Raw genomic sequence first — 15059 nt, 5'->3', positions numbered from 1 at the left:
TTGCTCATTTTTTAAAAATTTTACAGTGGGTTGAGGATACGGTTCAGTAAACGTTAAATCCCGCTGTTCCAAGCGTTGTTGCCGCCTGCCGGGTTGCTGCAATTCTGAAAAAGTTTACATTGCTTTCTTAAGTTCTTTTAGTATATCTTAGTAATAATAAACTATAGAAAGTTTATAGCTTTCTACAGAATGTCCAAAGAGTCATATGTGGAATTGGTGACGCTGGTTGCTCCATTTATACATAAGGTTGACACAAATATGAGGGAATGTGTGACTGCTGAAGAAAGAATACTCATAACTCTAAGGTATGTATTTATTGTCAAAATACAAAATTAGATATCAAGTAATTATTCCAGATTTTGCACATAGAACTGGTTGGCGTCAATGTCCTGTGTAAATTGCGTGTAGTAATTACCAGCGGATGTTGGCGGCGCACTAATATTGCTGCCTGACTGGTGAGAGATTAGTGAAATGCTGGAATGTGGCGACGCTGGTGTGACATCTGATGTGCCTGATATTTCATCAATAAGAGTAAAAACTTTGCGTTTAAATTGTTTGATTTGTGAATCACTGAGTTCTTCCAACTCTGGTATCAAGCTAAGAAGGAACATTTTCAAAGCTTCTTTCTTGTTACTATCGTTTGCGGTAGTACTACTATTTTCAAGTCGTGCTGTTTTTGCCTTAAAATATGCAGCAAAACATTGATCTGCTTCGACAGCGGCTTTTTTCTTCTGCGTTAGGCGTTTTTTACCTTCATTTGGAATGGACGATGGCTGTGAGCTGGTATGAGGTTGTATTGGTATGATTGGGGATGACCGGGAAGTATTATCCTGTACTATTGACGGCGATTGCGGTGATTCAATTGAAGGATCATCTGGAATATCATCCAATATTTGTGATTCCAATAAAGTTTCGTCGGTATTTACGTCGCTACAGTTAGGAACCTCTGGTAAATTTCCTGTAGAAGGAGGAGCTGATGTTTTTACAAACGGCAAACAAAACTGCATGGCCTCTGCCAGGTAGTAGGCCTTCTTCTTAGCGCCAGATCCCGAAGGTGAAGGTTTGATTTTTCGCATGAATACTGTCCGGAGATTACGCCACTTGTCTTTGCATTCCGCAGCTGAAAGGGATAGCAAAACTTGAATCGGTTGGCCGATGTAAGTTGTAGTATAAAATAGAAATGCACAATATTGTACGTGTGATAAGTACACTAAGTATTTATATATAATTTATGAAAACCCGTCAGTAATTATGCTTGTTACATTCAAGCGTTTGTTACAGGTATTTGGCTACAGGATGTTCATTTGTCGCTCTCTCTTTATATTTTGCAAGAGGCGAGAGTACAGTTGGAGTCATTATTAAAGAAACCACGAAAATCATTTGGAATGCATTGCAAGCAACTTACATGCCAGTACCAATAGGTGACCAATGGAAAGTAATTGCCGAACGTTTTGAGAAATTGTGGAACTTACCAAATTGCCTTGGGGCGTTAGACGGAAAGCATATCCGCATTGAGAAATATCCAAATACTGGTTCAGAAAATTTTAACTATAAAAGTTTCAATTCAATAATCTTACTCGGATGCTGTGATGCTGATGGTGCTTTCACTATGATAGAACCAGGATATGCTGGACGAAATAGCGATGGAGGTGTTTACAAGGTCAGTGCCATGCGATACTGGCTCAACCATGGTGCTTTTCAAACTCCGCCACCCACCCCATTGCGATACGACGACATACAAAGACCATTCCCTTACTACTTCTTGGCAGATGAAGCGTTTCCACTAGCACGCAATGTAATGAGACCATACAATGGAAAATCACTCAATGATGTAAAAAGAATATTTAACTACAGATTAAGCCGAGGAAGAAAATCTATTGAATGCACGTTTGGTATGGCTACTGAAAAGTTTGCAGTGTTAAATGGTCCCATAAGATGTCGCAATGCAGAAACAGTAATCGACATCGTAAAAGCCGCTTGTATCCTACACAATTACGTACGTAAAAGAGAAGGTATCGACTATACGCCGGCTACAGTGGAAATAGCTGAAGGACCATGCCCAAGACAGCATCCAATCACTGAACGCTCTTCGGCAGTTACTGTGAGACAATATTTGGCAAGTTACTTCATTTCTCCTCAAGCATCTCTGCCCTGGCAGTGGGAAAAAGCTATAGAATAAATCATTCTTCCAAGTGAAACATCATTGATTGCAAGATGTCGGTTTTGCAAGCCTATAAGGACTCAAGTAAACTGTCAAAACATACTTCAATAAAACTTTGTACATTAAATTATAACTATATTTTGTAACTGACTTATTATTAATTTCTTTTTATTTAAAATTATAATACAGAATGTCCCATAAATAAAGGGCCAAAATCCATGATATTTTAAATGGGTAAAATATTTTACATTACCGCCATTATGAAACGGTAAAAAATGTTTTATTTTCTCAAGACTGTATTATCAACCGCATGAATTTTAGTTTCTCACATACTATAGTACAGATAAAGTATGGTGGTCATGAAAAAAATTCTAATTTTAAACGGTTTAAACTGTCAAATTATCGATGATAACGATAGGTATTGAGATATCAACACTAAACATTTTTGCTTATTTTGACTGAAAAACCATATCGTTTGGCTGGCACTACTTCACAACGGGACACCCTGCAAATATCTGCTATCAATTACCTGTCATGTTCATTGCTACTCCAATCTCGTGCCAAGCCTTGTCAGTTATATCCTTTCTAGAATCTCCTGGTAATTTGTAATTATACAACACTTTGTACTTTTCGACCTCTGCTACAAGTTTTAAATTCAACTCTTGATCACCCATCTTGCACTCACAAACACGTGAAACTATGCAACGCAACTGTTTGGTGACAAGAAAATACGGTCGCATGCGACCAGTCGGCAACTGATTTCAAACTGGTTGCAGTATAGTCAGCCCGTGTGTTGATCCCCACTCCAGCACACGTCCAAGGTCAACAAACAGTTGCGTCTGCAACCGATTTGAAACTATAGTCGCAAACCGGTCGACCCGTGTGTAGTAGGCCGTAGGCCTAATACTTTGAATGTGAATTGGCGTTATGTGACATAATTATCTTATTGCATCTTGCAATGGTTTGTATTATTGTATTCTAGGCCCTACATTTGCCGAGGCCCATTGCGTGTATTGTATATGGTCTATAAATATCTCGAATCATGAATATCATTTAAAGTTAATCATTAATTTGTTCTCTTTTATTGCATATTTGTTTACTCTTGAATTCAAAAGCAGCATTATACTATATAAACTGTTTTATTTGTTCTTGTTATCGATTCGTATTTTTGATTTATTTCCTTGTTCTTGTTATTTAAGGTAACTAACTTGTAACTTGTGTTTTAACTTAAATCACAACTTGTTATTTATACGTTATTGTTATTTATATGTATGTTTATCATCTCATTGGGCGTGTTATGCAATTTAAGAGGTATGTTGCCACTTGTTAATTTATTTTATTGTACTGACTTGTGAAAATGGTTATGACCGTTGAATAAATAAATAAATAAATTCTCATCCGTAGAATAATGGATAAGTCTTGGCAGTATGCTTCAAATCCCGGAAATATCAAAACTTGAATAGACATGACATGTATTGTACTTAGAAGTTGACAAAGCTGAACGCCTCGATTTAAAAAAGGAACATTTAACAACTCAATAAGAAACAATTTTAAAGTTTAATATAGTTTTTATTGTTATAATCACTAGGGAGTACGCGAGTAAAGTATTTTGCTTACACTATAACACAAATCCATTTTTTAACTCTCAGTTGTATTGGTCAACTTGATTAAAAGAAAAAAAAGCAATAAAAAATGCAAAAATATGTTCGAATACTAAATATGGTGGTGGAGACGACAGGGGACTTTGTGATAGGGAAATAGACATGTACTCTTTTACGAACTTAAAAGTTCTTGTCATGACACATTTTGTAACGAAATTTTATGGTTCTCAGTAGCTGTCTTCCAGTTTATAATCAGTTCTAGAGCAATTGAAGAACTCTTTTTGATCTATTCCGTGGAATTTCAAAGATGTCGTCTGGCTATGCAAGTCGTTCTGGTTCTAGGGCAGTTCGACGTTCAGCAGAGTAAGTATTGTGTTGCGAGTTTTTCGTAATTCAATTGTTGTAGCATTTAAATAAAAACAATTATTCTGAAATTAAACAAAATTTAATTTGAATTTCACAGTAAATACACTTTGACCTTTCTGTACCTTTGGTTAGTCCTGTCCAAAGTAGCATAGTAGACTGGGAAAATGGTTGTGATAAAAGATTGAAACAATCATTCTACTGAATGAACATTACTAGATAGGTTATCTAATGGTATAGATAGGCTATTTCATATAATAATAGGTACTATATAACCTTAATCCAGTAAACATAGAATTGTGTGCCTCTATAACCATGGTCAACATTTCCTGGCTATGTAAACTGTCACTATTACCTGGAATTTTAGTGAGAAAAGTATTGGAATGTACAAGAAATTTAATATCCTGAATTTAATGCAAAATCTTTATGACATAAATAAACTAGGGGACTGAAAGGGAGTTAAGGGGTAGACTTTAATAACCAGCCTACACTCGTTATTTGGTTGTTTTATTGAATGATTTTACTAAATGAAGAATTTTATGTTACAATTTAATTGACTTTAACATATAATTTCAACCAATTAATTATAGTATTGTATGTAAACAAGAAACAATAAGAAGTAACTGTGTTTTAGAGAGTTAATAAATCACAATTAATGTATTGTGTGAAATAAACAATTAAAAGTTCTTGGTGAATGGTCAAGAGAAGTTTGAGGAGTGGAGTTACTGGCAGACTGTCTAACTGACTATGTTTGTGATTTTTTTTACTGCAGGGAAGTGCACTTGTCCGGAGATAATCCTTTCCTTCAATTCACAATTTAGTGGTTACTTAGTGCAATCTGAGCAAACTATAAGTACTGTAATGTTTCTTTGATATACAGGTCTAGACAAAATTTGGGTTTGTAATTTATTAATGTTTATTGTTAAATTTATTTAATTAAAAATTGTAATAGGCTATATTATTTTTGTTGTTAATGTACTATAATGTTGCGTATGGTTATTTTATTGCGTAAATTTATTGGAGTTGTATGATATATTAAATCGTTTTGCTACAGTTAGATAAGCAGCCACCAACACAATCGTATTATGATTATCGAATGATTTGAATCATCAATATTCATGACCATCCAAAGGACTGAAAGCAAAATGTCGGACCAAATAACATAATAGATACCTACTTCAAAGAACAATATGGTTTTGCTAGTTTTCAATCTTAGAAATTAATGCATAAATGTTAATATAATTTATAAATTAAAATATAATACTTATATAATTAATATTAATATAATAAAACAATAACACTAACATTAACAATATTTAACATTGTCCTTATGTATTTTCAAGGATAAACGGAACTGCTTGTGAAAGAAAGAAGACAATAAGTCATTGTCTCTTAGCCATCATTGGTCAATAACGAAACACAAGATTTTAATTTTAAATTTATTTCCAAACACAATTTTACTTTGAATTAATTTTGAGCGATAACGTAGAACTAAATGAAGTTTTATGCTTTTAAAATCATATTATAGTGAAGCTATACTTTTATATGTTAAATTAATGTATTTGTTTCAGATTACATAAAACAACTAAACTATTATTTAAACGACGTTTGGAGCAGCGTAGTATTTACGATTACTTTAGCCAGTCTGAAATGGTATTTCTGCAGGTACTAAGTACATTAATTAATTCAAAGCATTGTTTGATTTCAACAAAAGTAGTACATGATTCTTCATTTTATTCATAATACCAATTATGAAAAGAAATAATTATAGGATAATAAAAGTCATCTCAAGATCGTTTTTAGATACATCGTGTTTGTTCTTACTTTTCTTGCAGCGAAACACTATTAGATTTCCACCTTTAATACTAGTTTTCATCTCATCAATACAAACTGAACAATTTGGATTTAAAGGTGCTAGGTCATTATCTTAAAATAATAATGGTTTAATAGCAATCATTTAAAGCATTGCTCAGTGTTTATTAAAACATTTTGAGCCAATATCTGCATATTCATCATCATTTTTCTTGTCGTCACTAGCCTTCTACATAAACGAAATATCAACAGCTGGTAATGACGTCACTAGTCCAAATAAAGAAAGCTGGCAATGATTAATTATGAGTATCTATCGGTCAGATGTCGTATTTGATATTATCTATATTTAAAACCTATTATCATAATTCGATTGTGTTGGTGGACGCTTAGTATACCCTCACCGAGTGTGAGCGCTTATTAAAAGTCCTCCCGATTTTGCTTTTTGATGGTGGCTTAAGAAGATTATAAAGAAGGGATATCAGACTGACCAACATGAAGGGCTGCAAACTCCAAAAATTTAGGATACTAATGAAAACTCATCAAATGTTAAATCCACCTGAGAGGCTACCTCAGGTAGATAATGTAACTAGTATTATTTATAATGTAACTGTTGTTATTACATGTAAACTCACCTAACATAATTACCTGACTGTCAAAACTATCCAAGGACTGAGCAGCTTACCCAAGAGCCAACTAGTCTGCCCGAGAGCCAATCTGTCTACCTTAGCTAACTGCTATAACATTCTTATTTAATGTTTCCTGTCCCCAAATGTTCCCTTTCTACATTAGTACACAGTATAGGATAAATTCTGAACAATTTTTAGTGTCAATAAATTATATACATACCCTTAACCTTCTTAGAACTACAGCACCACACTGCTGCGACCGATTCCATATTTAGGCTAGTCTAGAAGTGTGGAGATCACTGTGGGAGACTTATTTCTTAAAATATTTATGTAATGGTACTGATTGTTAAAAGCATTTTCTTAGTCCAAAAGATTCAATCTAGAGGACATATTGAAATAAATTTTAATATCTGGATAAAAAATTTGTCATTTGATTAACTACTGTGTCACTCAGTTTATTGTTTTGTTTCCCTTTGTGCTATTTGTTCCATTACGTATTATATTGTGATGTTATTGATTTTAGTATTGTTAAATAAGCATTACAATTGTGTATGAGTAATGAGATCTTATAGGGCCAATCAATATGAAATGACCAAGAAATAAGTCTCAGGTTGCTAGACCAATTTTATAAAAGAAAATGTATTTATGTTGTTCCTATATGAACCAGCAGTTCAAAACAGGTTTTAAACACTTTTATCCTATTCTATTTTGGAGAGATGGCTATTTGTGAAATCATACAGTAATGAAACCCACACCATATTTTTCTGTGGTCTATTCTACTCGGCTTTTACTCTAAAAACTTTAAACTAACCCTAATAGCATAAAAATCTCTCATAAAGTTTACTGATCAAATTTGCACTAAATGTACTGTTAAGGCTGATATTCCTAATAAAGTAATAAAATACCCAAGGTAATATTTCACCTACAGTAATATATGATGTAATATTCACCATAATTACAAAAAATGTCTTAAATGTTTATCTTTAATATTTTAAAATTAATTTCTGAAAAATGAATTTTTCGAGATTTTGAGGCTTAATAGGTGCGGAAAAATAAGAAAAATCTGATTTTTTAAACACAAGATTCATCTATATATTCTTAAATTGCAGTAAAAATCTTAATCTTAGTATTTGATCTTGTACCAAGCTATGAATGTTTGAAGTTCAACAAATACCACATGTTAAACTACATACCAAGTCTATGTATACTTTAAATAGACCTAGTGGACTAGTATTAGCAAATTTCAAAGAAGTCAACTGCTGTGGGTGTACAATTACTGTTGAAAGTTTCATATCTTTAGTCTTTATATTTACAATCTGTCTTAGACAGGTAAGAAGAGTAGTTTGGCTGACAGCGGCAACTCTAACTCTTATCATCAGTGCTTCAGACTGTTGTCGTATTGTAGTCTTCTGTCATGCAGTGTCTTCTTGTTCATTTAAGTTTAAGCCTTCAGTTGTTTATTAATTAAACATGACATAATGATTACTTATTATTATTACTTTGTATTTATAAAAAGATGTATGATCAATGTTCTGTTGGAAAAATTGTTTCAGATGAAGATTACCAAAAAACAAGTTATGGTTTATTTTACGAAGAACTCAAATATTCAAATGAATTTGATGACAATGTACACAAACCTTTAAAATTAAGAGTGAGTGATGTTATTTTCTCCAATGGGTACCATGTAAAGAAATAGCTTTTTAAGTACAATAATCTCTTAGGTAAATTCTGTTTAGATCTGTTAAACATATATTTAGAGAATAAATCTCTGTAAATTTGAGAAAAATTAAATTAACGCTTATTTTATCAATTGTATAAGAGGCAGTAATGAGTGGCAGGCCAATATTTGCGTTTGTGCAGAGGTTCACTAAATCATTTATAAATTGCACCTACTATGCAGTGATTAAAATCTTTGTTTTTTAAATGAACATAATATTTTTTTTACCATGTTGATTTTAATTAAAACTTCTAATTACGAAACGTCACTTTTGTATAAAACATCACTGTAAAAAATTATAAATCATGTTATTTATATCTATTTTATTATATACAAATCTAATGGTTACTCAATCACGTAAAAACTAATGGACCGATTGTGCTGAAATTTTTTGGGGTCCCTGGTTAACATACAGGCATATTTTTATTTATGAGGGGGTACCCAAAAAAAACCGGAATTGTATTGCTGGCAGCCGGCAGCGTGTAGTACACATTCCTGCCGCTAGGCGTGTGTCGCGCAACCCATTGCGAGCTCAGTGACCCCAGTTCCGTTGTCCTAGTGCATTCTGTTCGTTCGTAGTGACTGTTTTCGCTAACTCTGTTTTGTTCTTGTTTCGTTTTTTGTCATGGCAAGTTTAAGTGAACAACGTGCAGCTGTGAAATTTTGTTTTTTACTTGGTAAAAATGCTGCAGAACCTATTTTAATGTTACAAAGATGATGCTATGGGGAAAACTCAGGTCTACGAGTGGTTCGCTCGATTTAAAAATGGCGACATGTCGATTGAAGACAAACCTCGTTCTGGACGTCCATCAACCTCTCGAACGGACGAAAATGTTTAGAAAATTCGTGGACTTGTGCTCACCGACCGTCGACAGACAATTGAGGAACTATCAGAGAGTAGTGGGTTAACTTGGAGCTCGGTTCAGCGAAAAGTTCGTCAGAAAAGACCCGATTTGTGGCAGACTGGAGACTGGTTCTTCCACCACGACAACGCACCGGCACACACAGCCATCTCAGTTAGGCAGTTTTTAGCCAAAAACGGCATGGTTCCGCTGCCCCACGCACCTTACTCGCCTGACCTCGCTCCATGCGACTTTTTTTATTTCCACACATGAAAAGAGGCTTGAAAGGTCAACGATTTGACAGCGTTGAAGAGGTTAAGAAAAAAACGAAGCTCGAGCTTGCAGCCATTTCTAAAGATGACTACAAAAAATGTTTTGATCAATGGAAATACCGTTGGGACAAGTGTATTAGTTGTAATGGAGATTATTTTGAAGGAGATAAGGTCGTATTGTAAAAAATTTGATAATATATAATTTTTATAAAATAATTCCGGTTTTTTTTGGGTACCCCCTCGTATAAAACCCCTCCTGGCTACAACTCTCTGGTCTTGAACCCTAATCAGCAGATAGTAAATTAATGTTTAATTTGTTTTTAATCACCTTTCAAAGTCAAAAATAATAATTTATACACATTTAACCTTAGAACTGGCAGTTGACATTATAATTGTGATCTGAATTAATTTATAGGTAGCAGTCTACATTATAAGTTGATCTGAATCGATTTATGGGTGGCAATGAACATTATAATGTCGATCTGACACGTACGTGCATAGTTCACGTAATGCATAAATTAACACTACCACCACTATTTATTTACCATTTCAAACAGAAAGAATTCCTGAATTTCAATGGTGAAATTTGTTTTGTTGTTTTGGCAACAGTGACATAAAACTTGCCAAAAGATCGTCTTCATTTAGCCATTTAGATAATTAGTGATATATCATGGGTATAGTTTATTATGTTAGCTTATATCTTGCTATAGCCTCGCTCTAGGCTATAATATGCAACATTTTTGTATATATTGGAAATATTTTGTATAAAAATTAAATTTTTGTAAACATAGCAACAGATTTAGGTATGTCCCACCACTTAAAAAAAAAATAGAAATGGGTTTTAATTTATTTATTGTTATGTAGTGCATATAATTCTCTAAATTTTGGTATATTTTGGAAACATTAGTGTAAAAATTATATTTTTTGTAAATGATTGAAAATACCTATAGTAACATTTCTTGTACTCTTTGTGGTTTTTACAATATATATGCCTACTTCTGTCAAATGACAACTAAGATGGATTTTATAACAGTCTTTAAATTTATAGCAAATATTATATAGTAACTGTCTTTGATATCTGAATTACAGTACTGACCAAGCACTGCACACTTAATAATTGCTCAAATGTACAGTTAAAGGTATATTTTTACTAAAACTTTAAAGTTTCTTATCTGGATATTTTCTTACTCTGTGCTCAACAGTGATTGCAATAAACGTTGAAGTAAGAAGTGTTGTTACTGTCAAGCATTCTTTATGCTTTGAAAACTATAGATGTAAATACATTTTGGTTAAATTACCTCGTAATTAAACATATGTTGTGCTGCTGTAAAACAATGTTTACACAGAATAGTTGATAACATTTAACAGGCTCTTTCAATCCATACTACTAGTATTATTAAAAATCTTTTCTTTTTTCTATCTTTTTCCATGAACCTTTATGATATTTTAATAGTTAATAATAGTAAATCTAAAATGGGTGAAGATGTTGGAATGGAATATCTTTCATTAACTGTCACTTATTTCAAGATTGTGTGGAATATCATTTAAAAGGAATATGATCATGGTGTACCTGTTTTTGAAAATGAAATTGCATGCAACTGTGACGGGTAACTGGCAGTTTCTGATAAATAACTTATTTTTATGTAGAAACCTAAGAGGACAAGTCAGTATAATTTTCTGAATTGTTCCTATTGTAAAACCTAAACAAAATTGTGATGAAAACATATGTTGTTTTTAGTTAAAAAAGTGCTAAAACTCGTGAATTAATACTTTCACTGCCGACAACATTGCACGTGGAATTCTATAGACTGCCGACAGCGTCTGTTGTCGGCACCGGCTTTTATAAAAATTAAAAGGCATTTAAACGTAATTGGACTTTGGCATTGATACTTATTCGCTATTTCCATGGTTTTGTTTTATTCTCTATGGGTTACGATCTATGAAATGTTAGCAGTTATCTGGGATATCGGAAAAAAGTGGTTTGTTTACGAATTCGTTGCAGCGGGCGGGCGGCCATTTGTTGTCGTTCCACTATCGTTCTGTTAATTCTTCGTCTGCATTGTTATTGTTTTGCTTGCTGTTACTTTAGTTTACAATGATTGTTTTGTGTGTAAATACAATGAATTGTGACAATATTGAAGACAATCTAGTGCGGGAAGAGTTATTCAGATTTTCAAGTGATAGTGAAAGTGATGATTTATTCCATGATCTTACAGATAATGATCCTGATTTTATTACTGATAGATTTCTTGGAGATACAAGTAATTTGTTGACATTGTTTTTTTTTTTGAAATAACAAATATAAGCAAAATAGTAATACAAATTTTTATTATGTTCTTTGATAACTAAAACAATCAGGCAAGGTTGAAAGAAGAGACACTAGCGAGTGCAAAATTACTATGTACAAAGAACCATGTTTCCAGACTTTCCACACTAAAAAAATAAATAAGATAAGTGGATTTCTATTGTAAATATGTGTAGCTATAGTGACAGTTATAACAATGCTGAATACAGCAAATAATAATGAGAAATTCAGGGTGTCCCATGAAGAAATGGAGAGAAACTGTTAGGACTTGTTCTTACGGTGAAAATAATGAAAGAAGTTCATATACATATAGGTCCAGAAACGCTTAGTTAGTGAGCTATACAGGGTGAAAGATTTCGCCCAGATTTCAGTGCCACCGTTAAAAGGGAGCCCTATTAAATTATTTTGGGCGTTACCCAGGACGTAAAATTTAATATATATTACGCAAATTGAACTAAAAAATTGAATAAAATTGGTACCAGACCTCTAGCTGCAGTAATTTTTAAGATATCTGAAGAAATACGCAAAATTCGGTGTCCAAAAACAAGTTTCATTTAGGTTTCAAGTAGATTAACTTTGTTAAATGTGTAACAAACACGTAAAATTCTTTAACAAAACTTGTAAAGAATTAATTTCTTAAGATAATGATGTAAAATAAGCCAATAAAAATTATATGTAAACTTTAAGAAAATCAATTTTTAATTAAATAAATAACGTACGAGGAATAAACAAAATCGGTTACTCTTTTTTTCTTACTGAATGTACATCCTAATATTTGGAGAAAAATGTTAATTATTGAAAATATTATTGAAAATAATTATGTATAGATTTTATTTATAGAAACATTCTTCTATTTTTTCTAATGAATTACATACTAGTAAAAAAACTTTGGTGTCATAAAATCTGAAACTTAACAATAATTGTGAATTAATTTACATTATTCTACAACTTTTGTAACAAAAATATTACTTTCATAGGTTGGCAGTACTAACAGCTGTTCAACAATCACAATTACGAACTTTTTTTGAATATTTTATATTGAAGTGTCATACAGATAAGTTAAGTGTAAATATTGATTGATATTATGCAATGACCATTACAGGTCATTGTATAACTAAATTAGTCAGTGAGTTATGAAAAAAAAAAACATTTTAAAATACTGTATGCGTCACTCTCCAGAGTAGGACAAATCATGGTCAAAAAATTGGTCACAAATACTAGTTTTGCTGATTAAAACTTAAAATCTTACACTATAATTCTAGTGCTGTGACCATGCAAATTTCGTAAACTGGTGTGCCCATTTCAGATAGTTTGCAGGGTTTCATAGTAAACATCTTTAAAAGCAACTAAAACTAAACGAATTATATTGTTTTATATGTGTATAATTTTCCAACAAGAAATACTGTTTTATGAATATTAACTACCACTGAGATACATTTCTTCTAGATTTATTTTTTCATGTCAAGAATGGAAGGCGTCATAAAAAAAAGTAAGAGAAAAAAATATTGTAACAGAATCCAAAATAGCAAAATTGTTAAGAATTTTATTAGAAATAACATTATAAGTAGTATATTTCAATTGAATAAAATTGTATTTATAACAATTTTTCCTATATAAATTCGCAAGAGTCAACTAATATACGTACTCACAACAATATACTATGTATATTGCAACAGTGGTTATAAAATAAAAATAAAAGTTGTTCTTTTCATTCAAATGGCTACACTATTAGAAAATAATGTTATTTTACTCCAATAATATTTTTTTTAATAAACACATAAAAACATTTTTGCTATGAAATTACAAGTTTTTTAAAACAACTGAATCAAGCTAAAATTTGTTCTTACACTTTATAGTACTTTTGAATACTGATTCACTGTTTACTACAATTTGGCTAAAAAACACATAAAAAAATTTAATAAATAATTAGAGAAATAACCGAGTGCCAACAAAATATATAAATGCCCGTAAATTTAATAAATTTTGTTTGTAAAACATTATAACTTGTTATACAAAAATAAATTATGAAAACAATTTTAGGATTTGTTTAGATCTAATATTATGTTAGATCATAGTGTTATGAAGAAGTACATAATATACTTATTGATATTGCCCAAAAAATAAACACATACAGTACAAAGAGTTTAGGTGGAACCTTCCAAAATCAAGTTTTTTACAGAAAAATAAAAATCCTTATTATAAATATTTTAGTGATTATACAAACATTTTAAAAATTTAAAAAAATCTAATCTCATGTTAAACCATAATCTTGTGAGGAATTACATGCAGTATTTAGTTAATATATAATATTTAATATAATGATATATTTTGTCGGTTTGGCTGTCTTGATTGACACGTGGATTTCGAAACAACTTTGAAAACTATTTATTATGGTAATTACATTACATCTAAAGACACAAATTATAACAAAATATATAGATTAGAATCTCCTGAATTGGTTGGTACCAATATCATCATGATATGATGTAAAATAACAACAATGCAATTAAATAATTTTTATAAAGGTAGCTCAGCTACCTTTGCCACAGCCACAGTGCAGCAATATAAAATCAAAACACACCTCAGATGCCTTCTCCACAGTTCTAGGGTTAAATAGTTTAAATGTTAATTATTATACACTTTCCATACAAAATCAATTTTATAAAAATATTATATATATATATATATATATATATATATATATATATATATATATATATATATGGTTGAAAATCTCTCCACAGAAGGTGATATAGCACTGTAGTCAGTAACCATGCCAAGTTTCATTTAAAGGTCTATTTCTGTATATGAACAATTATTATTTGCTAATGGAAAATAACTATATTATATTACTTATTCATTGTAAAATTGATTGAAATTGCTCCGAATTTCTTGTCTGTATTAGAAAAAATAATCTTAATTTAAAATAAATGCAATTATTTGTGTATAACTAACTGTGAAAATATGTTTACAGAGAAGTAATGGAGAATAATGATGAGAGTGAAGATAAGGATGACACTAAAAGGTAAATCATATTTCGTAATAAAAGTGAATAAGTCTGTGCAAAGAGGAAAATATCCCAGTTCTGATTTTTTACTAGAAATTGGAGAAACTTCTCCACTAATATACATTTTTCTGCTCACTATGTAATGGAGTTATTGTTTGAAGTGTATGTAAGAAATAAGTTCAAGGACTTCAAACCAAATTTGTAATTCTATGTCTAATTCTTTGAGGGCCGATATATTGTTCAACTGTGTTGTTGAAAAAGACCACCTGATAAATTGTCCATTTGTGTTTTTTGTTATTAAGGTGCAGATTTGTACAAATAGTTATGTTTTCTGGCTTTAGACATTTTATTTG

The 15059-nt window shown here is 31.5% G+C and overlaps 1 protein-coding gene across 5 annotated transcripts in view; it reads left to right on the top strand.

Moving 5' to 3' along the window:
- Window positions 1-3862: 3862 nt before the first annotated feature.
- LOC124362734 (circadian locomoter output cycles protein kaput) overlaps window positions 3863-15059 on the top strand; it is a 50215-nt gene continuing 39018 nt past the window's right edge. For 4 of the 5 annotated variants that reach the window (XM_046817500.1, XM_046817483.1, XM_046817475.1 and 1 more), the window contains exons 1-2: window positions 3863-4125; window positions 14674-14724. In XM_046817500.1, the coding sequence (XP_046673456.1) occupies window positions 4070-4125; window positions 14674-14724 (107 nt within the window). In that variant the 5' untranslated portion in view covers window positions 3863-4069. Of the gene's footprint in view, window positions 4126-8116; window positions 8215-14673; window positions 14725-15059 lie in introns of all 5 variants that reach the window. The other variant, XM_046817510.1, reaches the window with a different exon arrangement.

The sequence above is a fragment of the Homalodisca vitripennis genome, chromosome 1 (genome assembly GCF_021130785.1).
Source record: "Homalodisca vitripennis isolate AUS2020 chromosome 1, UT_GWSS_2.1, whole genome shotgun sequence".
In the NCBI taxonomy this organism is placed as follows: domain Eukaryota; kingdom Metazoa; phylum Arthropoda; class Insecta; order Hemiptera; family Cicadellidae; genus Homalodisca; species Homalodisca vitripennis.
The sequence above is the reverse complement of the archived record's forward strand: the minus strand, read 5'-3'. Positions and strand labels throughout refer to the sequence as shown.